General features: G+C 37.5%; 1 protein-coding gene across 6 annotated transcripts in view; it reads left to right on the top strand.

Moving 5' to 3' along the window:
• The window catches only part of KMT5B (lysine methyltransferase 5B), a 50,711-nt gene that overhangs the window by 13,463 nt on the left and 9,899 nt on the right, over positions 1-27,349 (top strand). For 4 of the 6 annotated variants that reach the window (XM_031448579.2, XM_031448578.2, XM_031448576.2 and 1 more), the window contains exons 2-10: positions 4,174-4,409; positions 10,504-10,651; positions 14,313-14,381; positions 18,863-19,028; positions 19,421-19,530; positions 20,895-21,061; positions 21,339-21,358; positions 21,440-21,576; positions 27,047-27,243. In XM_031448579.2, coding sequence (XP_031304439.1) covers positions 4,250-4,409; positions 10,504-10,651; positions 14,313-14,381; positions 18,863-19,028; positions 19,421-19,530; positions 20,895-21,061; positions 21,339-21,358; positions 21,440-21,576; positions 27,047-27,243 — 1,174 coding nt within the window. In that variant the 5' untranslated portion in view covers positions 4,174-4,249. Of the gene's footprint in view, positions 1-4,173; positions 4,410-10,503; positions 10,652-14,312; positions 14,382-14,488; positions 14,662-18,862; positions 19,029-19,420; positions 19,531-20,894; positions 21,062-21,338; positions 21,359-21,439; positions 21,577-27,046; positions 27,244-27,349 lie in introns of those variants that run through there. The other 2 variants (XM_031448580.2, XM_064492053.1) reach the window with 2 other exon arrangements.

Genomic DNA, 27,349 nt, shown 5'->3' on the forward strand with positions numbered 1-27,349 from the left:
CTGGGGGTTGAACCCAGGACCTCGTGCATGCTAAGCACATGCTCTACCACCTAGCTGTTACACACCTACCCACCCCCTGCCATGATCTCTTACCTGTGCTTTTTCTCTCATCCCCCCCAAATTGTTAGTCGCTTTACTAGGACTGCTTTTTCAAAAAAGCATTCACTTGTGAACTCTCCTCACATAGCAAGCAGCTGGCTGGATCTTTAACGTTGTATAACTTGAATCTGTCACTCCTGAGCTTTCCATCTCACTGAGAGTCAGCAGGGGCTTGGAGGCCCTCTATTAATGTTGTTTCTTCTAGCAGCCTCTCTGGCCCCTCTTACCCCCTTACTCTGCTCCAGCCACATGGGGCTCTGTACTGGTCCTCAGACACACCGCCTGCTCCTCTCCCTCAGCTGTGGCCCTTTGCCTGGTGCACTGTCCCCAGTGCTGCCTGGCTTTTCCCCATCATGCCCCCCTCCTCCACCTGAAACACTCCCTGCCACTAGAAACTGCTTTATTTTCTCCAGGGTGCTGGCATTTATTTAATTTGGTTTTTCCCCCAGAGCTCTTCACTAGAATATAAGCACACATGAGGGCAGAAACTTTGTTCTTTGCTGTATCCTCAGTGCCTGGAAGAGTGTCTGGAATATAGCAATTGTCTAATGATTTTCGTATTTTTATACTGGGAAATAAGAAAAGAGACAGATTTGTAGTTACCATGCCATTTAAGGAGTAGCCAGCACATCTTTCTTGAAATTTTTTTCTACCAATTTTGGGATAAATTTGAGGTAATTTTAACCTCTAAATATAGTCAGTGGCCAGTTAGCTCTGATACTGTCAGCCAAGCCAAACCATGGTGTATGTCCATGTGAGCCAGCTGGGTTCCAGGCTAGAGAGACTGCACTGAGCTCAGTTGGGAGGAGGACCTCTGTGGGAGTCATCCAATGTCTTCAACTCCTATTTCTCCACAGCCTACTAAATATCCACTTTGGTTAGGTTTTGAAATTCCATCTCCACCTTTAATATGTAAATATTCTTCCAGCTCATAGTCTTATGGGAATGATCATGCTAACAAGACAGATTCTGCACTTAAGAAGGTAGAACAAATGATGACCTGATAATTAGCAGTTTATATTGATTTTGAGCTAAAAATTTATAAACAGCCCCCAAATTTCTGATAGCTTTATTAGAACTGCTTCTGCAAAATATTAATTTGTGAGCTTAAGTCTTTTGCCTTAATGATAGCTGCTGTTATCTGGACAAGTGGGGAGTATTGGAGCCTCTGCTAGTGTGTTCATGCAAGTGAAATTCAGCCAGTCTGTGATTGACAGGGTGCTTATTGCACTAAGGTACCTTAAGTACAAACAAAATAATATCACTAACTGCAATATATCTGAGACCCGTGGTTATGAATTTGTTCCAATATGGGTCATTAACCCACATTTAATTGAAATTATGTATAAGAGTGGATCTCAGTCTGTGTTCCATGAATTGAGCTGAAGTGTACTGCTAAAGTGTTTACTGGTGAACTTTTCCTAATTCTCAGAAAAAAATAGGTTGATAGGTATAATTTCCTCAAATTAAAAAGTTTTAGTCTGTAATTTTCCCTAGAATTTTGACATCTGTTCTTTGCCCTAATAGGTGATCAAATGAATGATCATTCTTACACTTATTCATTTGGTCATCTTTAGGGCAAGTAACTTACAACAATGGTTCTGACACTGGGGCTTGCATCAGAATCACCTGGAGGGCTTATTAAAACAGGTTGCTGGGCTTCATCCCAGGTTTTCTGCTTTTTATCTCTGAGTGGGAAGCTTGGTTGGGACTTAAGGATTCTCTGTGCAGAGATGACTTGCTCTTTCTTTTGTCTCTTAATTCTATCCAAAGCCATATTGCTCTTTTCTATTCCATGTAGTTACATTTTATGTCTTATCATTGAGGAATATTAGGACTCCTAAGAGTCTTAAAAACACATTTTCTTTGATCATTTTCTGTGAGTTGTGTGTTATATATGGGCATTCTTGAGATGGATTTCCTAAAGGACCCAAAGCACTTTACCACTTTCTTGTTCTCTTTCTCTAGAGGTGCAGAGTTAAGGGGTGAAACAGAAAGCATATGGCAGGTGGGAGGGAAGTTTGCTGGCGGTGGTGGCTGTGATTCCCACCATGTCTGTTGCCTGCGCCAGAGCTGCCCCTGCCGCCTGTAACAGCACAGGCATCTTGAAAAGGGAGAGAATTTGAAGAGATCAAAGTATAATTTATAGTTGTAAAAAATACATAAGTGGCAGTTTCTGTTAGGTGGTTAAGACCACAACCTAATTTGTTTATTCTTTCTTCAATTGAATGCCTTTGATCTACTTTGTGCTGTGCTAGAGAAAAGAAAAATAAACTCTTGACCTCAGGAACTCTCAGTCAGTTAAGAAGGCAGACAGGCCATCACTATATGGTGGCATAAGTGCCTTCACCCAGTTTTTTAGTAGGAATGTCTACCTGGATTTGTAAGTAGGAGCAAGGAAGACTTCCTGGAACACGAAGGAATCACGTAGACAGAAAGAGTCGTCATGTTCTAGGCAGCAGAGAAAGTGCGCATGGGCACGGCCTTTTTCTCAAGCTTTCTTTGCCTTTATGCTTCAGAAGTATACTGCTCTTGAGTTCCGTGCTGTTTCCTCTGAGTTTAAATATAAGATAATTGATCATCAGTAAGAGGTCTTCTGTTTAATTTGATATAATGTATTAATTGAAAAATTAGCTTATAACTGATGTATGTATAGTTTTACTTGCCCTTTCCTATTATTTGAGCAGCAGCATTTTTCTGGTTTTAGTGAGGCCTGTAAGAATCAAAAGAAAAGCACGATAAAAGTTGAATACTAATTGAATTTAAATAGTGAAGGAGCCAGGAGAAAAATATATGTTAGAGAACAATTGTAAAAGTATCCCTAATGTGGATCAGTTGTTTTCACCTTTTTCCCTAAGCCTGCTGCTCACACATTTTCCTGCACTGTGAATTCACACAAAATTCTGTAACATGAAAGATACCGGAGGTCAAATAAAAATAAATATTTTGTATTTATGTTCGTTATCATTAAAGGCATCGCCAGGTATACATTTCTGGGAGTGCTTTGAAGTAATTTGTCATTTGTATTTTCTGTGTGTTTGGAAAAAGTAAGGGAATTGACCATTGTCTGGTGTAGTGAGAGCCCCTTGGGCAGCAGTGCCTAGGATCTCCTCATGCTGCTGCTGCAGGCTGACTGTGGCATTGGGCATGCTCCCTCAGTCTCTCTGGCCTCAGTTCCATCTGCAAATTGAAGGAGTTGTATTAGGATCTTAAAGTCCCTTTAGCTCTAAAGTTCTCTTTTGCATTTTTAATCCTAGAGCCTTTTTAGACTGACTTACACCAAAGCATAATTCCATAATGAGTTGATGTCACAGACATCCTTTTTCTCATTCCATGATCAACAAATGTAATCTATCATACCTTCACTTCCAAAGATCCTTATAAATTACAAGCAACCCTCACCTATCCAAGTCATTTCATCCCCAAATTCAGCTAATTAAAATTCAGATAGTGAGGGATACTGCTGTACTAGCAACTGTAATAATCTCTATTTTTGTTGCCATTGTTAAGGAATGCTAAGGCAGGTATTTCATGATGGGCAATACTTTGATATTTGAATGTTGGTCCCTTAAATACCTTGAATGATGATTTTGAACAAACAGCAACAAAAAAATGTGACAAAGCTGTTGTGGACCAAGCTTAACTTAGTTGCCTTTCTTCAGCTCCTCAGAACAGAAGAAGCAGCTTCCTTATAGTTTACTCACAGAGTAAACAGAATGTTACTAAAACGTGTAATTTGAGCAGGTTATTGAGCTGTACCTAGACAGCAGGTTAGTAAGCAGCAAAGATGATTCTTACTGGCAACTGAAAGATAAGTATCTATTGAGCACTTACTAGTTACCAGTTGCTGTTTGAAACACAAGCAATGAGCAAGACAGAATGAGTGAGTCCCTCTTCAGTCTGGGGGCACTGTAGACCTCAGCATGACTCTGGGATGGCGGGGGAGCCGAGATTGTCATTAAAGAGTGGAAACAAACATTCATTGCTGAAGCTTTCTAAAGGGTCTGTGTGGCATAGTCTTTTATGTATTGACCTCCCCGTTTTGTTTTGTTTTTCATATTTTGTTTCTGTTAGGAGAGAACATTGACATTATTCTCTAAGCTATTTGAAGAGAGTGACTAAATGCACCTGGGTCAGGCTGTCTGTGGGTATGAAGTGGTTGGGAGAATCCAAGAACATGGTGGTGAATGGCAGGAGAAATGGAGGCAAGTTGTCTAATGACCATCAGCAGAATCAATCAAAATTACAGCACACGGGAAAGGACACCGTGAAGGCTGGCAAAAACGCAGGCGAGAGGAGGTCAAGCAGATGTATGTACCCACTTCAACTGTCACTCTTTTGATTGTGATATGGGGCAGTAATTCTTTCCAGTTTGTAATGTGTGTTCTGTCTGTTTTCAAAATTTGTTTATGTTCTCATAGTTAACAATATAGTTTTTTTACTTTTTCAAAATGATACCAATTTTTATTCTCATCAAACATTGTATACAACTCAAATTTAATTTTTAATGTAATATAATGCTTTTATACCCATGGCTTTATATTTTATAGAGTTTATACCTGAATGGCTAATTTGTTTTATTAAAAAAAATTTAAGTACTGCTACTGAATTTCTTACAAGTTCAAACTGTATTTTTTTGTATTTGATGTAAGTATAAGTATTTCTTTGAAAACTTTAAGTAGAGTAATGTGAATAATAAAGTCTACTCTAGTTTACATGATAAGTGAAAGAGCAGCTTTTCAAATTGTTGCCGTTTCTTCTGTTAAATTTCTTTAGGGTGAACAGTTTATCCTGACAGAAGCACTATTGACATTGAGTTACATTTTAACTCTATACCTCTTGGTGATAATGAGGCTACTTGTAGAGAGTTCAAGAAAGGGTAGATTTGATACATGTTTTATAGTTCTTTTAAAAGTAGTAAGATGCCCCAGGATTAGTATAAACCTAAGTCTGCAGCTATATGAATATTGTCCAAAAGTGTATGGCCATGTTAAGGACAACTTTTTCTGTTTCTTGCTTTTCCTAAGGTTAATGTAGCCACATTTGAATAGTCTTGGTTTGTGTTGGAATTGGCCTACTCCCAGTAGATTTGGATTGATTAGCCTGAGTTTTGCTAAAGTTTCAGATAGATTGCTCCAGTTCTGATTTCATTTCCTTCTCACCTTTTACGGGTTTATGCTATTCATTGGATGCAGACTGCCCTTAACTTTTCCATATCAAATGACATCACTGTTTCTGTACCAAAAAAAAAAAAAAAAAAAAGACAAAAACAAAAAAACCCAAAGCAGAAATCCTTGCTTGGGATAGGAGTAGGGAGAGAATCTAAGACTACATGGATTCTCCTCTGCATGGACACCTCCTCACCCACTTCACACATAATGGGAACCTTAAGGAATTAAGAAACGTAGCAACTGTAGCAGTGGTGTTTGGCTCTCATCAGTAAATTAGGCACCTCTTAAAAATTTGTTTTTCAGATTGCCGTTGGCCTCCTTTTGTGCATCAGTACAAAAAGGTTTAATTAGTTTAGTTGTTGGAGGTACATAAGAGTTTAGAAAATGATGATTATATGGGCTCCACTTTGCCAAGTATAGAGAGATTTGGAGGGAAAAATCCAGAGAGTATGAAGGTGAACAACATCACATTGAATGTTACTGGGCAAGAATAGAGTCAGTGATGAAGAGAAGCAAAGCAATGCACCATCTTAGATAAACTGCAGTGACTTCACCTAACATCAGAGCCACAAAATACATGAAGCAAAAAACTCACAAAACTGAAGGGAGAAATAGACAGTTCAGCAATAACTTGGAGACTTCAGTTACCCACTTTCAAAAATGAATAGAAGAGCTAAGAAGAAGATCAACAAGGAACAAAGACTTAAATAATACTCTAAATCAACTCTTCCCTACAGACATCTGTAGAACACTCTACCCAACAGCAGCAGAATACACATTCTTTTCAAGTGCACATAGGACATTCTTTAAAACAGACTAAAGACGTGGCCATACTCCAAGACTCAATACATTTAAAAGGATTGAAATCATACAATATGTGTTCTCTGACCACAGTGGAGTAAAATTAGAAAGAAAGAACAGGAATTTAGGGAATTCACAAATAATGTGGAAATTAGCTTCTAAATAAAACACAAAACCAAAAGGGAAATGAGAAAATACTTTGAGATGATTGAAAATGAAGATACAGCCTACCAAAACTTTGGGGATGCAGCTAAAGTAGTGCCTGGAAGGAAATTTATAGTTGTGGTGTTAAAAAAGAAGAAAGATCTCAATCAGTAACCTAACCTTTGACCTTAGAACACCAGAAGAAAAAAGAGCAAAATTAAACCCAAAACAAGCAGAAAGAAGGAAATAACAGAGGAGAAATTAACAAAATATAGAGTAGAAAGAGAATAGAGAAAATCAACAAAGCTAAAAAGTTGGTTCTTTGAAAAGATTAACAAGACTGGCAAATCTTTAAACAAGACTGATTAAGAAAGAGAGAAGACTCAGTCAGCAACAAAAGAGGGGGCATTACTACTGCCTTATAGAAACAAACAGAATTCTAACAATACTGTAAACAACTATATACCAAGAAATTAAATAGATTAAGTGAACAGATTCCTAGAAAGTGACAAATTACTGAAACTGATTTAAGAAGAAATACAAAATGTGAATAAACTGTAGCGAGCAAAGAAGATTGAATCAGTAATTTTAAAAACAAAATGAAAACAAAAACACTACCTCCAAAGAAAAGACCAGTATTATCCTGCTACCAAAACAAAAGACATTATAAGAAAAGAAGACTACAGACCAGTGTCAGTAATAAATATGGATGTAGAAACTCTCAATAAAATACCAGCCAACCAAATCCAGCAACAGATGAAAAAGATTCTACAACATGACCAAGTGGGATTTATCCCAGGAATGCAAGTTTGGTTTAACATGTGAGGATTGGTTGATGTAATACACCATATCAATAGAATGAAGGACAAAAACCATACTGTCATCCCAATAGATGCAGAAAAAGCATTTGACAAAATCCAGCACCCTTTCAGGATAAAAACACTCAGCAAACTAGGAATAGAATAGAATTCTTCAGCCTGATAAAGACATGTTAAAAAAAAAAAAAACCCACAGCTAATATATTTAATGGTGACTGGTTCTCCCTAAGATCAGGAACAAGACAAATACATCTCTTCTCACCACTTCTATCCAGCATTGTACTAGAAGTTCTAACTACAGCAGTAGAGAAGAAAGTGAACTAAAAGGCATACAGATTGGAAAGGAAGAATTAAAACAGTCTCTCTTTGCAGATGACATGATTGTGAATATAGAAAATCCTAAGGAACCCACTGAAAAGTTATTAGAACTAATAAATGAGTTCAGTAAGGTTGCAGGATACAAGATAAGTCTACAAAAATCAATTGTATTTCTCTACACTCTCAATAAACAATCCAAAAATAAAGTTAAAAATTTCATTTACGGGGTCGGGGGGCATAGATCAAGTGTAGAGTGCATGCTTAGCATGCATGAGGTCCTGAGTTTAATCCCCAGTACTTCCTCTAACAATAAGTAAATGAGTAAACCTAATTACCTTCCCCCACCAAAAAAAAAAAAAAAAAAATTTCATTTATAGTGGCATCCAAAAGAAAAAATAGTTAGCAGTAAATTTAACAATAAAGTGTAAAACTTATACTCTGAAAACTACAAAACATTGTTGAAAGAAATTAAAGAAGATCTAAATAAATGGAAAGGCATCCATCCCATGTTAATTGATTACATGACTTAATATTGTTAAGATGGCAGTACTCCCCAAATGATTGAATGCAGTCCCTATCAAAATCTCAACTGACTTCTTTGTGGAAACTGACAGGCTGATCCTGAAATTCAGGGGATCCAAAATAGCTAAAACAGTCTTGAACAAAGTTGAACGATTCATACTTCTTGGTTTCAAAACTTACTATCAAACTACAAATAATATCATATTATACTGTCATGTGGATAGACATGGAATAGAATTGAAAATCCAGAAATAAACCCTCTTGTTTGCAATCAATTGATTCTTGAGAAAAGTGCAATAAAATTAAATGAGGAAGGAATTGTCTTTTCAACAAATGGTGCTGGCAAACTGTATATACATATGCAGAAGAATGAAGTTGGATCTGGCCTCACACTCTATGTGAAAAATTAACTCAAAGTAGATCAAAGATCTAAATTAAAAGCTTAAACTATAAAACTTTGAGGAGAAAACAGGCATAAATTTTCATGACTTTGATTAGGCAGTGGTTTCTTAGATCTGATACTGAAAGCACAGGGGACAAAAGAAAAAAGGTTAAGTGAAATCCATGAAAGTTGCAAACAGTGCTTTAAGGGATACCATAGATACCATCAAGAACATGCAAAGACAGCTCTCAGAATGGGAGAAAACATTTTCAAGTCACATATCCAATAAATGACTAGTACTCAGAATAAATAAAGAACTCTTAACAAGTCAATGATAAAAGACACACTCTGATTTTCAAATGGGCAGGGGATCTGAATAGACAGACATTTCTCCAAAGATATACAAATGGCCAATACATGAAAAGATAAAGGTGCTAAAAGTCATTAGGCATCAGGGGAATGCAAATCAAAACCACAAGATACCATTTCATAATCACTCGGATTTCTGAAATCAAAAGGACAAATAGTAACAAGTGTTGGCGATGATATGGAGAATTTAGATCCCTCATACACCGTTTTTTGGGAACGTGAAATGGTGCACCCACTTTAGAAAAAAGTCTGGCAGTTTCCCAAAATGTTAAACATCAAGTTTCCACACGACCCAGCAGTTCCACTCCTAGATATGTGCCTAAGAAGTTGAAACATGTACACACAAAAATTTTTTCTTGAATGTTCATAGAAACATTCATAATAGCCAAAAAACGGAAACAGCCCAAGTATCCATAGACTGATGAATGAATAAACAAAATGTGGTATATCCATACAATGGAATATTATTTGGTCATAATAAGGAATGAAGTACTGTTGCATGTTACAGCATGAGTGAACCTTGAAAACATTATGCTGATTAAAAAAGCCAGTCACAAAAGACCACATATTGTGTAATTCCATCTATATGAAATTTTCAGACTAGGCGGATCCATAGAGACAGAAAAAGTAGATAGTGGTTGCCAGGGGCTGTGTGGGAGGGAGAAATGGGTAATAACTGCTAGTAGGTATTGGTGTTTTGGGGGTGCTGAAAATGTTCCCAAATTGATTGTGATGATGGTTACACAATTTTGTGACTATGTTTAAAGCCACTGAATTGTACACTTTATAAATGGGTGAATTGTATGGTATGTGAATTAAATTTTAATAAAGCTGTTAGAGAAAATGTAACAACTTTGATAGCTGGTCACATACCTACATGCAAATAATTTGATTGCAAAACATATACGGACTGACCCTTTGGCAGGGACTTAACATGTAAGTGTTTACTTATTTATTTTTGGAAAAAGTGGATGAAAAGAAGTTTACACCTCTCTGTCTCTCATTCTTCCACCTCTTAATTTTGAGAGGCTTAAAATTATACTGCTGGTATCCTCTGTGTTGCATGTGCTGACTCCATGAAGACTCAGTGACGTGTGCATAGAACTTAAATCAGCACTGATGGAACTTCATCCATACACATTTGTCCTTCCTTTCCTCTCTTTACATTGTTTTTCTTCCACAGTTAAACCTAGTTACTTCAGTTATATGTTTCAGTCACGTCCCTATTTTTATCCATTTGTTAAAATCTATTTCAAACAGGTCAGTTAGAAATAAGCCTGTCAGTCTGTCTGTACTTCTTTCCCGTCCTCTACTGCCTAGCTCTGCACTCACAGGCAAGTTTCTTAACCTCTGGGCCTCAATTTCCAGCGAAGTGGGGAGAGTAGTCACTCATCTGCCCAAAAGCAGGATGCAGAAGTTAATGCCTTGGGATTCCTTTGGTACTTGAGATCCACCCTTGTGGCACTTAGCACAGAGGGTATCTTGTGTTCCTCATGTTTCCTTCTCACCCCAGCCCTGTCTGTAGGGGCCCTTTATGCTGTCTTGCTGCAGTAGTGAACATCTGCCCACCCCGTTTCTCAGCTCTTCCTTGTTAAGGGCAAATGAGGCATCTGAGCCAAAGAGTCTCACAACCATCCAGACCCTGTTCTTGGGAAAGCTGATAATAGTATCTGCTAACCAAAATATTCTCAATAGTTGGGTTAGTTTGCTGCAGTTGGTTTTCTGTTTATACAAATGGTACTCAATTAGTAAAACTGATTGAAATAAGTAATTTCAGTTCTTAATTTCTAGCTTGAGTGAGCAGTGAAGCTCAAGGTTTTTAAGGTAGCTTTAAGTAGTGTTAAGTGGGAGTTACTTTACTTTCTTTTTTTTTTCACAGGTAATGGCAATTCTGGATTTGAAGGACAGAGTCGATATGTACCATCTTCTGGAATGTCTGCCAAGGAACTCTGCGAGAACGATGACCTAGCAACCAGTTTGGTTCTTGATCCCTATTTAGGTTTTCAGACACACAAAATGAATACTAGGTAATTTTAAGTCTTTATCCTGAGTGGAACAGATGATGTAATTGAATTTAAGAAAATAGGTAGCTAATACTAGTTTCAATTGAAATGTAGAATGACATTAAAGGAATGTTTTCACTACAGAAGGATTTTCCATGTGTGAGCCAAGAAAAGCTTCCAAGAGTTGTCAGTTTTAATTTTGTGTTCTTATTTTATCTCAGGGTATTTCTATTAAAATATAAAGCTGGAGGAACATCTTCATATTCTATTTTAAATGTTGTTGAGAATTAGATAGAAGAAAAATCTTACACATCCTGTAAAACCTTGAAAATGTGTATGGTTTTTCTGTACTTAGGTTGCAGCAGTTTTTTTTTTTATGATTTTACTACAAAGTTTTCTTCTATTAAATAATTACCTGTATATATGAGGAATTTTACCATTATATTTAATCTTTAAGAGTCAGCTAATAATTATAAGTTAGAGTGAATATTTTAAAGACATGCTTATATTCAGTGTACAGATAAGAAAATACCTGTATAACTGATTTTTGAGTATCAGATGCCATCTGTATAAAATATTATATAGTTCTTGAACTCTGTCATCCTTTAAGTTTTTTATTCTCGTTCTCTTGAACATCATATCTCCCCTCAGATAGGCCGTTAGATAACTTCCTAATCGACTACTGCCAAATGCTAAGTCAGAGCTTTACAACTTTATCTTTTTTTTTATTTTTTATTTATTTATTTATTTATTTATTTATTTATTTATTTATTTATTTATTTATTTATTTATTTATTTATATTATTGGGGGAGGGTAGTAATTAGGTTTATGTTTAGAGGTGGTACTGGGGACCAAACCCAGCACCTCATGCATGCTACTGTGCTCTACCACTTGAGCTGTACCCTTCCCCTCTACAACTTTCTCTCTTAATTTCCATGACAAAGGGTTTCCAAGTCTGGTGGAAAAGTCGAAGAGCAGGAATTTAGAATGTAGAGAAGTTCTGGGCCACTGTTCACTCCACCTCCCTCGCACTAGCACTGGTGTTTTGTAGCTCCAATGTCAGTGACTCCCCTAGAGGGACTTAATCACCAGATGGACAGTCACCAGTAATTGTTTGAGGGGAGGTGATGAGAGGAAAATCTTGTGTCCATTTTTTTCCTCATTTAATTCTGTCTCTTGCTAGAATTAAAACAAGATACTGTATAGTTCATTTATCAATTATATTCTATTCCCAAAAGAAGAAATTCAGGTTAAAATGTGCTTTTGGCATTTTTATGTAATTTCCTGTCATCATGTCTTTACTTACTAAAGTGAAGTGGAAGTTGGAATGAACTTGAGAGATGATTTAAATAGTTCCTACTGTCAGAGGGGCACATCCTTCAGTTTTCTCCATGGGTAAATGGATGGCTGTTCTCTGGGAAATCAGGATTGGATGCCCTAAGTGTCCAACTAAAATCTAGTTTGCATTATTTTAAGCTTATATCCTTTTTTCCAGTGAACATAATTCTCCTTCTAGAAGGTCCTAATGATATTGATTAGCCTCCTCCCCACACCCTCCCCCCCAAGTTAAGAACTGTGAATCACTGTTCCACATAACAGTCCAGTGGCATTCAGGGTATCACCACAAAGGCCCATAATTATGGCCTGGAGTCAAGAAAGAGTCAGATTGTGTCCATTACGCCTCATATATTGAAATACGGAACCATGTAAACCATTTTAGAAAGTTTTCCATAAAAATTACAATGGCTTAGGCAAGAACTCCATGTATTCAGAAGCCCCTGTATTTTGACTGTTCCAGAGGATGAAGAGTTATGTGTTACTGGGTTCTGCAGTAGGAAGTAACTCATGTTTTCTATAGAAGTCGTCCTTGACAGCTGCTTGTCATAATTGTTTACATATGACTGGCTTGAGGAATCTTATTAAGATGCAGGTTCCGATTCAGTAGCTATAGGTGGAGCCTGAGAGTCTCCAATTCTAACAGTCTTCAAGTACACTTGGAACGCAAGGTCCTAAACCATCTGGCCCACTGAGCCTTGTTGTGATGCGATAAATGGATAGAAAACTCCTTATCAGTAGTTTTCTAGGGTTCCCTTCTATGTGTTTCTAAAATGTAAAAGTTCAGGGTTACCACACAAGTATTATTAAAACTTAAGACCCTTACTATATTCAGGTACCCTTAAATTAAAGTGCATTCAGTACATAACATTTTTTATGAATAGCAACTGAAGGATCTAAAATTAAAACTGGTTAAACCAAGTTAAACATGCAAACGAAAATATTCATATTTTAAGTTTTACTCAAACAGTTCCTAAAATAGCCTTTGATGGCGTAGACAATACTGCTGGCTGTTCCCTGGTTAGACCTTGTTGATTTGTAGCAGTGTGGGCACTTTGGGCCAGTTTGGTTAAGCAGTTGACGTCACTGTGTCATAGCAAGGCATGCTCTCCATCTCTCCTCAGAGGCATTTATTTTAAAGGTATTTTAACAGACTCTTTAAGCTGGCATTTGAAGAATATGCAGAATTTTTATTAACGAAGCTTGTTAATCTTAGTAAAAGGTATATACATTTTCATTTAATCTTAGTGGACTTGTTTGAAAATAAACTGTCATTCTAGTTCTTTATCTTTTGAGCAAGAACTTAGAATGTCACCTACACCATTTTCAAAGGTATTTTATAGAAAAGAAAAATCTGTAGTGCTTTGTTTGAGTGACCATAAATATTTCTTAAATTATTAGCTTCTCTTTCTTTGTGGTGCAAAAAAAGTGACTGGAAGATGTGATTGGGGCTTGGATTTTAATTCTCCAAGCTATTAGTTTCTTTTTTTATGCCCTTTTCCTCCCTTCTACTCATTTCAGTTGTGCCATCAGGAACACTGTTCAAAAACAGATGTTTAATGATCTGAGAATTTCCCAAACTGGCTATAGTATGAATTACTTATGTTTTAATCTTAATATATCCCTGTATTTACTAACAAGCGATCAGAGTTGTGGCATGAATGCCTAGGAATAGCATAAACAAAACAGTAATTTCAGTTTATTGGGAAATATTTAAATTTAGTTGACTTCTGTCAGTTGTAAACTTACATTCTTCCGTTGAACCAGAGAATAGAGTTGTTAGTAATACTTTAAGTTTTTTTAGAAAGTAGTGTGGAGATGAGTATAGTGAAGCAGGAATGGATGCTTTCAGCAGTGCCTCCTTGTTTAGGCTGGGCGACCAGGGGTCTCACAGCATCCTGAGGAGCCGGGGGAACACCACCTTGTAAAGAAATGACAAGAGTCGTCTCAGCAGACTTCAGCCTGCACAGTCCTTGCTCATCCTCCCACTACTGCAGCCGTCTAATTTTTATTTTACTTATTTATACATTTGATTATTCATATCCATTGTTGAATATGAGTGTATAAATCACTTTAAATGTCACTTTAAATTATGTGCTTGATTAGAAAGCATAAAGAAATTTTTCGGCCTTCTAACTTAATATAATCAAGGTGAAATGATGTTAAATGGGAATTTCACATCCTAGCCTTTGTTATCATGCTGAGCCTACCCATGACTTCATAAAGGTCTTAAATACCACAGCGTTTTAGGGATTTCTGCTACAACTAGTACTGTAAGTCTGTTTAGAAATTACGATTATAAGTTATACAAATAGTTTTTCATTGTTGTTTGTTTTTGCATTTATATAGCGCCTTTCCTTCGAGGAGCTCAAGGCATTTTTCAAAATCTGACAGTTTTCCTCACAACAACCCTGTGAGGTAGGTAGAGAGCATTACAAACAATAAGATACCGACTAACCTGTTTCAGCCTTTATAATGTTCTTTTATGTTACTTAATTGGAGGTGTCAGCGTAAACACAATTTTAGAACATTTTGCAAACCTTTTTGAAATAGTTTGGTCTTAGTAATAGTAATAGTAATAGTATTTAAAAAAACCGCTTGTACTCCATAACAGGGTAATTTTAAGAGAAATCATTCATCCAAAGATCAGGAGTCACTCCATGGAATTAGCTGAGCACTGATTGCAGGACTCAGCCAGGTATGTTTCTGGTTGTTTATTTTCAGGTCAAGAAGGAATGAAGAGCTGTGGCTCTAGCATGACTCCTCTCAGCACCTACAAACTGTCAGTTTGCAGTTAAACTTTCTTCAAAGGGGGAAATGTATTCACGGTGTTGCCTCGTGGTTTTATATCTTAAATATTTGAGCATTTTTCTCTCTCTTCCTCTCTCCTTCCCTTGATCCCTTTTTTCTGTCCCCTCCTTTTTCCCCTGCCTCCAGTCAGCTCTTGGTTGTACATGCTGATGGAAGGGCACGTAGCACAGCTAATACAAAGCTACAGCTCCATTGCCACAGTGGTCTCTTGGGTTTGGAAACAGAAAAACCAAATAGCAAGAAAACCTGGGAAGTCAGTCTCTGGAAAGAGTGGGGAACAGGTGTGTGGGAGTGTGAATTCATATGTTTTTTCCCTGCCCTTTTTAATGATAAACAATTGTAAATGACATATTTTTAAATTTATTATACCAGCCATTGATCAGAGAGGTGTAGGAAGAGAAAAATAAATGTTCAGTTTATTTAAAGTTGCAAATTTTGTATTAAGAAGAGAGGGAGGAGGAGGGGCATATTGGTTTGGAAATGCCAAATACCTGTTTCTCTTGCCTCCCTGGCCACCTCATCCCCAAGTACTCAGTTCTAAAGTATATGTTTGTGTCCCCCTTTCACAGTGTTGTTAGTGTACCAGCCAGCGCTGTCTCCGGCTGGGCTCAGTGCTGGTACTCAGTGGGAAACAAGTCAAATCCTGTTCTGGTCATGAAGAGACACAAGAGGGCCCTCACAGTCCAGATAAGAGAGCAGGGCTGAGGAGGCTTGTGTGGCAGTCCCTGGCCTTCCATTAGTTAGCCCTTGTGAGGCCTTAACTTTCCTTATTTATGGAACAAGAGGGTTGTTTAAGATAATCTAAATTTTCTTCTAGCTTTAAGAGCCATGGTGTAAGGATAGCTTTGTGCAGTTTGTAAGGGAGAAGAACGATTGTGGTTAAGGGGAGAGGACAGAGTGTATTTTTCTATTTAATAATAGAAAATAAATTTTTATAAGGTCCTCAGTGCCTTTTGCTCTGGCCCAAGAGTTATAACAATTTCATGTTATCAAATAATTTCTATTTTCCCTAAGTTTTTATTGTAATGGGATTTGACTTGAACTGTCAGCCAGGTGGTTTTGATGTTCTGTGGGGTTATGGAAGACAGCTGTCTCTTCCCCTTCCTTTCTGCACCCAGAACCATTTTCTTCCTCCTTTTCCTCACTATCGTTTCACACCTATGGCAGCCATCTGTGACAGTTAAGTTTTGACAGTAAATTACATTTTAAGTGAAGTGGAGATTCTTGCTAGCGGGTGGCAAGGGGCAGTTTCGGGGGCTTTGTGTTTGAGGCATTAGTAGTCAGGAAAGCAGAAACAATTCCCAGGAAACTTGGAAAGCATAATATTATTAAATCAAGAGTTGATTATTTTGTGTTCGTTTTAGCATATAAATTGTTCGGCATTATGAACAGAGACTAAACAAAAAGATAGCTGAAAGCCATTTTAGATAGGAACAAGTTTCAGGAAGCAGAGAACACACATAAAACCTATCAAGACTAGCCAGTGTCTAGGGAGAAGAAATCTGACTCCACACTAGATCTGTTCCTTTTTTAAAAAAAGAAGAAGAAGAAGAAGAAAAGAATGGCCAATGTCCATTCCAGGTCTGTGACTTATTTTCTATCATGTTCTCAAGATCTTCAGGTGAATTTAATGCTGACTCTTGGTTTCTAATGTGTCAAGCTCTGTAGTTATTTTAGAAGAGTGTCACCATTGGTCGGTCCCACACTGCACATGTGAAGATTGCTTGGTCTTTCTGTCGTTTGTAGCCCTGCCACTTAACATCATGGATTATCCATCATATTTACTCAAAGTGAGCTATTGCTTTTCTGTTTACTGTGTGAAACACAAAACAGATTTGTTTCCCGTCATTTCACATTGCCTGGAGTGGTGTGCCTTTGCCAGCAGCTGCTTTGGTTGTCCTGTCTGTCCTTCATCCGTATATAACCCCATAGTACAGAGTTGTAGCAGGAGGCTTTAGACTGGGCTTCTTAGAGAAATCCAAAACCCAGTCTTCACAGAATCACTTGCGGTGGCTACAAGTAAGTAGTTTAATACTATGACTGATGGAAGCTTGGATACTTTCACAATTCTACAAGTGTAGATTATTTTTGGGGTAATTCTCTGATACCACATTCTGACAGCCTAGTTAAAGACATTCTGAATTGTTAAAAAGAATTTCTCGCAATAGAATGGGAGAAGTAAATCCTAAATTACAGTAATTTATTTCCAAAAATTTTTTTAACCAAAAATCAAAATTAAAAAAAAATAAAATTATAAGCTTGCTCAAAGGAAAAAAACGACTTTCCCTCATCTGTCTGGGAGGGCCAGTGTGCTAACTGATTGAAATGGAAAATAAAATAGAGCATTTTCCATTTCTTCATATGGCACCTCTAGGGTGTGTTTGAACTCCATTACGTTGTTCTTCTTAGCAGTCGTGAGAGCTTCCTGACACTAGCGCCTGTAGCTAGTGAGGGCTCTAGAGATCCCGTACAGTGAACAGTGTCATGCCTGTTCTGTTCCTCACATCTTTCCCTTCCTTGTTTTAGTGCTTTCCTTTACCTGTTGCTAGCCAGCCGACTCCCTCAGCCTCTACTAAGAATTTCTCTCACTTTGCTTGCCTGCCTTCTTTTGAGTCTTTCCTGCCTATAATATTGTTTTTCCTTTAGAAATCTGAATTCACTACTTTCCTCATTGCCCATATCAATGTCAAATCCTAACCCTCCCTTCCCAAACGAATCTTACACCTTAGTTATAATTTCCGTACTTTAAAGTGCTGTACCAGTGTTGTTTGTACCATATTAACGTGTATTTGCGTATTATTGCCTTGTTTATCTGTTTGATGCACGTATTTGTCTTTCAGTCCCGACAAAATTTTCCATCCAAGAACAGTAGCCATATCTTCTATCTTGTATTTTTTATCATAACACCTGTGTACACAGCACATAATAAATAATCCTTGGTGAAATATTGTGGCTTACAAATCTTACTGAAATATTATGAGTACATTTTGTGATAGCTTATCTAGAAAAAAAATACTGCTTGAATGTTTCCTTTGCTGGAGTTTATGCTGAATCTTCTTGGTTTTAGCATTTTCAGATTTCTGAGGTTTGTATTTTTAAATGTTAAAGTAAGACACATAGTTCAAATATTTTTTCTCCTGAGACACTAACATTTTTTCTTAATGTATTTTTATTTGACTAGCAGTCCATAATTCCTTTTTTTGTTGGATGTTAATTTTTTTTAAAAAGCACTTTATTTTGGAAAATAAACCTAAGGAAATTGACATGAGAAAAAATTTTGAAATTAAGATCCAAGTACCTTTAATTATAGTACACATTTTTTTGAGAACACAGGTTTAAAATGAGGGGCTTACAAACTGAAGTTTTACTTGGACTATGATTGTATCACGCGTTAAAATGTGCATAGCAGTGTAATATTCTGAAGTCATTATAGCTGATTTTACAGTAGAAGCCTTTTAAAATTCTACCCTGATGGTTTTTCCATCCATCGCCAACACAGTATCACTGTTGGAGTTGTACTTCTGCACTCTTTTTGTTCTTTGAATGCAGTTGTCAAAGATTAATTTGACATGAATACTGGAACACCAAGGTGTGTTTCAGGACCTATTGGGATATTTAGTTTGGGGTTTTTCTAACTGTGTACATAGAGAGTGTTTTTGTTCATGGCATGATTTTGTTTGCTTCATCATTTCTTCTGAAGTTCATTGCCTTGCACAATTCTGGCTTGATTCTGCATGTTTTTAAAAATTCTTGTCTTTCTGACTCAATTAGGCAAGCTCTGTTCTAGGTCTGTCATTTTGTACCTCCCCAAGCAAATGACTAGTTATAAGGCTGAATCGGACAGCTTTCATTTGAATCACCTGGTCACCTCTCAGTTATCAAGATAACAGTGAGATAAGAATATTAAAATACAGTTTGAAGAAAGAAGTTGTATTTCCTGGTGATCAATATTACTTTAGTAATAACTATCAAGATTAATCATTGTTCTCTTTTGCTAGGTCTGTTGTTTTTAGGTTATTTTTTTCTCAAGCTCTCATAGTGGCCCAAGGATGATGAAAGATAACTAAAGTTATTTTAACTTCTTTCAGATTTCGGCCTATTAAAGGAAGGCAGGAAGAACTAAAGGAAGTAATTGAACGTTTTAAGAAAGATGAGCACTTGGAGAAAGCTTTCAAATGTTTGACTTCAGGCGAATGGGCTCGGCACTATTTTCTCAACAAGAACAAAATGCAGGAGAAATTATTCAAGGAGCATGTAGGTTTATTAATAAAATTAATACTGTTTATCTGTTTGGATAAGAGTAAAAGAAACTAAAACCTAAATTTTAGTGAACACTGTAACTTTAAATCAAAAATTCTCATAAAAATTAATATGAATAAAGCTCTAATAACACATAAGATCATTTATATGATTATCCAAAGAGGAAATTCTGTCACCTAGAAGTGAAATTTATTGTGAACTTTTAGAGTACCATAGTGAAGAAACCAGGTGCACAAATACGTCAAATTTTGAAATAACCACGAAATTTGTTACTTAATGATCTTAAATTTTTTACATTGTTGGTGATTTGTTTTTATAATTCTGAGGAAGTCTAGCAGAATAAATAACTCAATATAAAGTTACTATCAATTTTTTTTTTGTTTTAGGTATTTATTTACTTGCGAATGTTTGCAACTGACAGTGGATTTGAAATATTGCCTTGTAATAGATACTCATCAGAACAAAATGGAGCCAAAATAGTTGCAACAAAAGAGTGGTAACTATTATACTAGTATAAACCCATGAAGTAATTTTATTGAAGTTCTCTCTTAAATTACCATTCACGTGCTGAGAAAGCCATGGGGAGGAATGAAGCCAGAGTTTACCCAAAGGAGCCAGTGCCGTGCCAGTGCCTCAACCCAGTGACAATGAAATCAGAAGTCCTGAGTTGAACCAGATCCTGTCTCTAAGTCAAAGTGCTTTGTGCTTTCCCTTGTTTGGGGTCTGGATGCTGCTCAAGGACTGCAGTTAGATTTGGGATGCTGGGTTTGGATAACCTGGCTTCCAGAGTCAGTCTTTTCCTGGCATATAGGAAAGGTTGAGTATGAAGTTTTAATGATCCTAGGAATTTGATGGGTGGAAATTTCCTAGCACATTGCCTGCTTAAAAATACATATATAATGTGCAAGCTTAAGTTAAAGTAGTAAAGTTGAGCCCAGCTAGGAGGGATAAAAGCCATACGTGAAAGAATATTTTTTATAGTAGAGATTTTAGGGTCAGGTACCTGAAAATGGACTGTGCAGGGGCAGTGCTTCCAGATCTTGGGTGTGGGTGTGTACGTGAGTGTGTGGTGTTCGCCTTGGGATGGTATCCAGCCTGCTGACTGGCTCCTGTGGCTCCTTGTATTGGAGATGGGTGTGGAGGTGTGAGATCTTGGGTTCTAGGTCTGCACTGTCCAGTGCAGTAGCCACCAGCTGTGTGTGGCAGTTGAGCCCTTGGAATATGGTTAGTCTGAATTAAGTGCTATAAATGTGATATACGTGCCAGATTTTAAATTAAAATATATTTCTCCTTAATATTTTACAATGATTACCAGCTTAATTAGTATTTGGGTTATATTGGGTTAAAATATATTGCTAAAAGTACTTTCAACTGTTTTCTCTTTACTTTCTTAATGTGGCTACTAGAACACTGAAGAGTCCGTGTTTGGCTTGCATTATGTTACTGTTGGATGGTGCTACCCTGGGGTGGCATCCCACTTCTGGGTTCTCCTAACCCTTTACTGCTGCTTATCTCTGTCTCCTTCTTCCAGTGTCCACAAGTTGAATTCAGTGCAGCGGGTATTCGAGTCCTTTCTGCCTGCAAAACACTGTGCTGGGCGCTGCTGGGGATTCAGAGACATAGGTAGCACACCTCCTGTCCTGGAGGCCTTCCCAATCTTGTGGGATAAGGCTGCTACACAGGGCTGTGGGGCTTCCAGGAGGGAGACGTGATATGCAGGTGGGGATCCAAGTGAGTCCACTAAGATGCACACAGCGAGGCCTCTTAATTCCTGGTATCTATTGGACAGGCTTATTTTATTAAAAGAAGCCTTACTATTTATAATTACTAGTAATTTTTAACATCGCATATTTTAAATAGGAAACGAAATGACAAAATAGAATTACTGGTGGGTTGTATTGCCGAACTTTCAGAAATTGAGGAGAACATGCTACTTAGACATGGAGAAAACGACTTCAGTGTCATGTATTCCACAAGGAAAAACTGTGCTCAGCTCTGGCTTGGTCCTGCTGCGTTTATAAACCATGGTAAGCTCTATTTCTAAGGTGTTAGCACTAGTGTTGGGTAGCACTACTAAAACTTAGAATAACCTTATCTTCCTTTAAAGGAGGACTGGAAATAGAAAAAATTTTTTTTTGCACACACTTATTAAAATAAATATTCCTGTAGTTAATAGCTTGAGACCTAGAACTTCTGTCAAAAGCTGGTAAAATTATGTGAAAAGCTTATTTCAGATTTCTGTAATTGTTCGTGTTTCAGATCTTATCTACAGTTAATTGACTTTATCTTTTGGACATTTTTCAGATTGCAGACCTAACTGTAAGGTAAGCATTAAAATTTTTTTATCTCAAGTATTTTGTTTCTGCTTCAGGTATGAGTTTCTTAATGAGTTAATTTTATTTCAGTTTGTGTCAACTGGTCGAGATACAGCATGTGTGAAGGCTCTAAGAGATATTGAACCTGGAGAAGAAATTTCTTGTTATTATGGAGATGGGTTTTTTGGAGAAAATAATGAGTTCTGCGAGTGTTACACTTGTGAAAGGTAAAGTATTAAGTAAGATGTTTGGCCTTTATGTTCTTTTAACCACCTGATAATTTTGGGCATGAAGTCATATTATCTTCTCATCATTTGGATGATAGGGGATAGTCTTTTATGTTCTATAGCATTACACTCAGTGCAGCGTACATAAACAAAGTCAAAGAATAGGGATGGGGGTATAGCTCAGGGGTAGAGTGTGTGCTTAGCGTGCACAAGGTCCTGGGTTCAATCCTCAGTACCTCCATTAAAATAAACTTAACCCCTCCCCCCCAAAAAAGACAACTATTAAGGGACACCAGCACTTGGCCCTATAAAATCTTATTACCAGCTGCACCTTACATACACACATGTGCACACGCACACACACACACACACACACACAGTGCCAGGGTGGGGTTGCTCCAGAAGTGGCAAGTGAAGTTCACCACTGATAATCATGGGAAAACCCTGAGGTGGTTTTGTGTATTACCAAGCTGTGTCTTTTGGAAGTTTTGTTTTGATGCACATGCTCTTAGTAATTCCTAAATTCTGTTACTTGGTGAGGAACTTCTTTCTGTGACCCATCAAGATTCTCGGGTCCTTGTAGGAATCCCCAGTCTGACTCAGCAGGCCTCCTTGTGCACACTGCTTATGGTGGTAGCTTCTGCATACAAGAACTCATAGAGGCAGCGTCACCAGCTTGGCTGGCCAGTGCTGCAGGAAGGCCCTGTGATGAGGTGGTGCAAACTTGTATAGGCCACACAGGGAGCAGCCCGGGGTTCGCTGAGCCTGTTTTATGGGCTTTGTACTGTACTGGGTGATTTGCTCACCTTGACTCACTCGGTCCTCACAGCCATCCAGGAGCGAGAACTGGCAGTGTGGCCACACTGCAAGTGCAGAAACCCAGGCCAGCTTGACCGTAGAGCCCCGTTCTTCCCACTTCATAGGCATTTTCACATAGAAGCAAGAATATATGGTAGTGCTACTTCTCCCACTGAGAACACCCAGCCAGCAGCCCGCCAGCCAGCCTCGGGAGAAATGGTGATGCCCCAGAGCCCTCCTTTCTCTTCTCTCTGGGTAGTCAGACATTTCCCCTGTGTCATGAGCGAGCAGAGGCATGGAGTCGTGGTACTGCCTGAGCTGTTTTCCAGCACTGGGGCCTGCCAGGAAGGCGCCACACAAAACCTGTTCCTGATGCTGCTGAATTTTTGCACCTTTTTGGGGGGTAGGGCAATGTAGGGGTTAAAATTTATCTTTTTCTACGTAAAATAGTAGTTCAAGCATTGGTTAAATCTTAGACCAGTCCACAAAAGACCCTTTAATCCATGAAGTAGTTTAATTACAGGTGAATAATGCTTTAAAACCACTTTATAGAAACAACATAGTGTAGCAGTTACATGCCTAAGATCTGGAGTCAGACTGCCTGAGTTGGAATCCTGGCTACATTTTATTAGCTATGCAGTCTTGGGCAACTTAGCTGCTTTTGTACCTTAATTGCCCCCATCTGTAAAATGAGGATAGCATTAGAAGCTCTCTCATAGGGTTGCTGTGAAGATTAAATTTATCTCACGAAAAGCATGTAAAACAGCACACAGTTAATACTCGGGATGTTAGGTATAAACTTCCTGTGTGATTTCTGGTTATTTTCCCATTAGAAAATAAGCTCCATGAAGGCAGAAATTTTTTTCTTTTAAATTTACTGCTATATTCCCAGCATCTGGAACAGTGTCTGACACAGAGTAGGTGCTTGATTTATTGAATGGGTGAATGAATGAAGCAAATGATACACTAAATAAGTTTATGGAGGCTATCCTGAAAAACATAACCACGTGCACAGGATTCCAGACAAACCCTGAAACAGCTCTTTTTCTAGGTTAGGACTGCACATAGTCTCATTGCTTGGGCACATTAATCTCTTCCATGAGACTCAGTTTTCTCACTGGTCAGATGGGGTAATCCCTGTATACTCCGCAGGGTTAGTGTGAGGAATAAATAGAAACGTGCAAATCCTTTTTAAATAGGCCGAATACAGAACAGTAGGCATGGCTATTGTCAGACTATTTGAGGAGTTAAATTTGAAGGTTGGCTGGGAATTTTCTTGAAATTCTCAGAAACACCAGATTGTTTCTGCCTTTCCAGAAATTAGGTTAGAGGATGAGGCTAGTCAAAGGAATTCATTCGATTCCTCATCATATACTAACTGAATAGTTATTTTATGTTAGGCCCGGTACAGGCAGGGTCAGCAGGACTTGCACAGTGCCAGCTGTGAGGGCAGTGCCGTGAAAAGGACACACACAGTGTGCAGTGTGCTAGCTGCCGAGGGCTGAGGAGAGGTGGCCCAGTGAAGGATGAGTGGACAGAGTGTTTCCAGAGGTGCTGACGTCATGGGGACAGTATCCAGGATACATTTGATGTGTGTTTCTGGGCAGTAACCATCCTGACACAATAGTAGTTTTAATACTTTTGTGAGTAAGTGCTGCAGATTTCACTTCAGAAAATTTGAGGAATAAAATCTAAAAAAGGGCCAAAGAGTATGAAGGACTAAATTATTGTAAAGCTTATATGAAAGTCTTATGACAGCCAAGAAAAAAACTTCTCAAATATAGTTAGGGAAGATTTGCCTTAACAGATATTAAAAATTCCTGTGAAACAGTTGTGATCAAGACTTGTTGATATTGGCCCAGATATGGACAGATAGATAAGAGGATATGAACAGAGTCCTGAAATGGAGCCAACTGTATGTGAGATCTTAATACCATGAATGGGGAAGAGGTGATTTCTTTAATACATGAGGTTCATTGTGCATCTGGAAGAAACCAAGCTAAACCCTCATCTCACACCTTTTATAAGATGAATTCCAGATGGATTAAAAATTTAAATTAAAAAATATAATGTGAAACTATTAGAAAAAAATTTAGGAGACTACATATGCCTATCCTTGGAGTAGTGGAAATCTGAAAGTAAGACAAGCAATGATAAATACAGAAAATTTTGAATAGTCGAAAGTGACATTCAGACAAATGATAAACTGAAGGGGAAAAAAGTACACATTTCCCAAAAAGGGCAAAAGGCTCCTGTAAGCTTATAAATAAGCCAGGCTTCCAGTAGAGAAAAGAAAGGTGAGGAAGATGCTGCACAGAAAATGATGGCCATAAACAAAGAAAATGGAATGGTAATTCGGTATTCATTTTCACTATCAAATTGACAAAATTTAAAGGTATACTCTATGCTGCCAAAGAGGATGTAGAGAAGCAGGCACTTATATAGCGTTAGTATGGCTGTAAATTGCTAAAACCTTTGGGAAAGTAATCTGGCAATATTTGTTCAAGATAATCACACCCTTTATCTGGCATTCAGTCCCATATGGCAGAATCTATCCTATGGAAATAGGAGCGCTAGTTAGTAAGGCTTTCGTTTCCAGAGCAATAGAGCAGCAGTTTTCGTGGTGCAAGCAGAAATAGACTTAGGAGTTTCAGTAGTCACCAGTGGAGTGCTTGAATAAATTATGAAATGTTTAGTCCATTAAAAGATACAGCTTTCAAAACGTACGTTCAGTTCAGGTTTATTTGTGCACGATGTAATGATAAGGAAAGCTGGTTACTGAGTAAAACGTATGATATTATCCTATTTTGGTTTTGTTCGCTTAAAAAGAAGCAGCAGTAGGTGTAACCAGGTGTATGTGTAGCCCGTGGCAAAGGAGTGGAAGATGAGGTGCTGGCACTGGCGCCTGGGGGCTTTGGTGGGGAGTGTGCTTGGGAAGCACTGTTAACTTTCACTTTAGGGATACGTATCCTAAGGTGGTTTCACTTGTTGCGGCAAACAAGCATGTATTACTTTAATAAGTTACACAAAAAAGATGTGGGAAGTAGAGAAGCAGATGGTAGTTTTACTTTTGAAAACTGGTTTCCAGATAAAATAATTCCACTGTGATCATTTATTTTATATTTAAATATGATTCATCTTTCCAGAAACGAACCAAAAGTTATGGTGAAAGGGCATAGAAGATCTGAAAATAATTTATCAACTTCTTAATCCATATGAAATGAAACAGCCTGCAGGATTAATGCATTTACCTTCTGAATACACTTTAGGGTGGAGTGGACTGTAACTGTGAAGATTACCTAGAGGTTTTTACAGTAATTTCTAATGCAACTTTTGAAAAAAGAATTGAGGCAGTCCCACAATAAGTTTGTTGTTGTTTTACAAAAGCATTCATAAAAAATAGAATCAGATCCATTCTAGGGAGATGACGAAAGCAGTAATGCTCACCTTACTAACCAAAAGTAGTCTGTATCAGGAGTAGGTCTGTGTGCCCTAGCATTAAGTGGTTTAGGAGGATAGGGAGAGAAAATGAATTTTTTCTTCTCTCAGCAAAAGGTGAACACTCAGATTCCTTGAGGGAGAAAATTATTTTCTCTTCATCTAAATCCTGGAGCGAATAAATCTCTTGGGATCTTACAGAGAGCAATATTGCTTGCATAATGGAGGGTGTTCACAATTTTGCCACAAGTTCAGAGGCTGTCATATGGTTCTTCAGTAAGCTAAGGCCAAAAAAGGGCAAGTCAGTGAAGAAGGCACTTTTGGCCAAAGAGATTTCTCATTTTTTAAATGCAGTATTTAGTGCTTTATTTTTTTAACCTCATTAATTTATACTTTACTTATTCTTTTGAATAGAGCCAAGTAGAAATTTACCTTTATCCATTGAATAAAGCAAAGATTTGCAAAGCTAAATTGATTAAGGAAGCTTAGGAGGACTTATTAGGCACCCACTTCAGAATCATTTATACAGACAATTAAAGCAGGTCACAAATCATTATTAGCCAGTGGTAAAAGCACGTCTTTTAATGTCTTTTATTTAGTAACATTTTGTTAATTGTGTTCATTCATATTTATTTCAGTAAGGGTTTAAAGGTTGAATTTAACAGTTTTTGTTGTTTCAGAAGTCAGATTTTCACTAACATAGTCTAGTCTTATACAGAATTTCAGTTAGGATTTGTTTGTATCTAACATTAAATTCTAAGTAATGACTTTATTTAGGGAAATTCTCTGATTTCTTTTTTAATTTGTTAATTCTTGATGTTCAGTAACATAGTGTTAAATAGTGCAGAACAAAGCTGGGATATATTTAACAGGTGGGTTATTTACACTACAGGTTTAGACCTAAGTATTGTACCATCTAGTTTTGAAATTGAAAAATTAATTATTTTTACCTACACTTGATAGTCTATGGAGTCCAGTAATTTCTCATTCGCAATTAATAACTGATTAACAAGAGTCATAACAAATTGTTTTTAAGCCTGCATCTTTTTTTGCATTAATTTTATATACATATTTAATTTATTTTAAGAGTTCTACACTTGGCAGATTTCTAGTAATGATTCAGGCCTCATCAGTTCAAGACATCTGTTGACCTAATGTGGCCCAGTGCCCTCAGCAACCAGGCTTATTGTCAGTAAGTATGCTGTTTGTTTAACCTGTGCTGTTTCTCTTTCAGACGGGGAACTGGTGCTTTTAAATCCAGAGTGGGACTGCCTGCGCCTGCTCCTCTTATCAATAGCAAATATGGACTCAGAGAAACAGATAAACGTTTAAATAGGCTTAAAAAGTTAGGTGACAGCAGCAAAAATTCAGACAGTCAATCTGTCAGCTCTAACACTGATGCAGATACCACTCAGGAAAAAAACAATGCAAGTAAGTAAGGGAGATTTGATAAGCATATTTTTTTTAAGTATTTTTACACAGTTTGCTTTCTAAAGCATGCTTTAATAGTTTTGATCTTTTAAATATTGAGAGAAAC

This window comes from Camelus dromedarius, chromosome 12, assembly GCF_036321535.1.
Source record: "Camelus dromedarius isolate mCamDro1 chromosome 12, mCamDro1.pat, whole genome shotgun sequence".
Classification (NCBI taxonomy): domain Eukaryota; kingdom Metazoa; phylum Chordata; class Mammalia; order Artiodactyla; family Camelidae; genus Camelus; species Camelus dromedarius.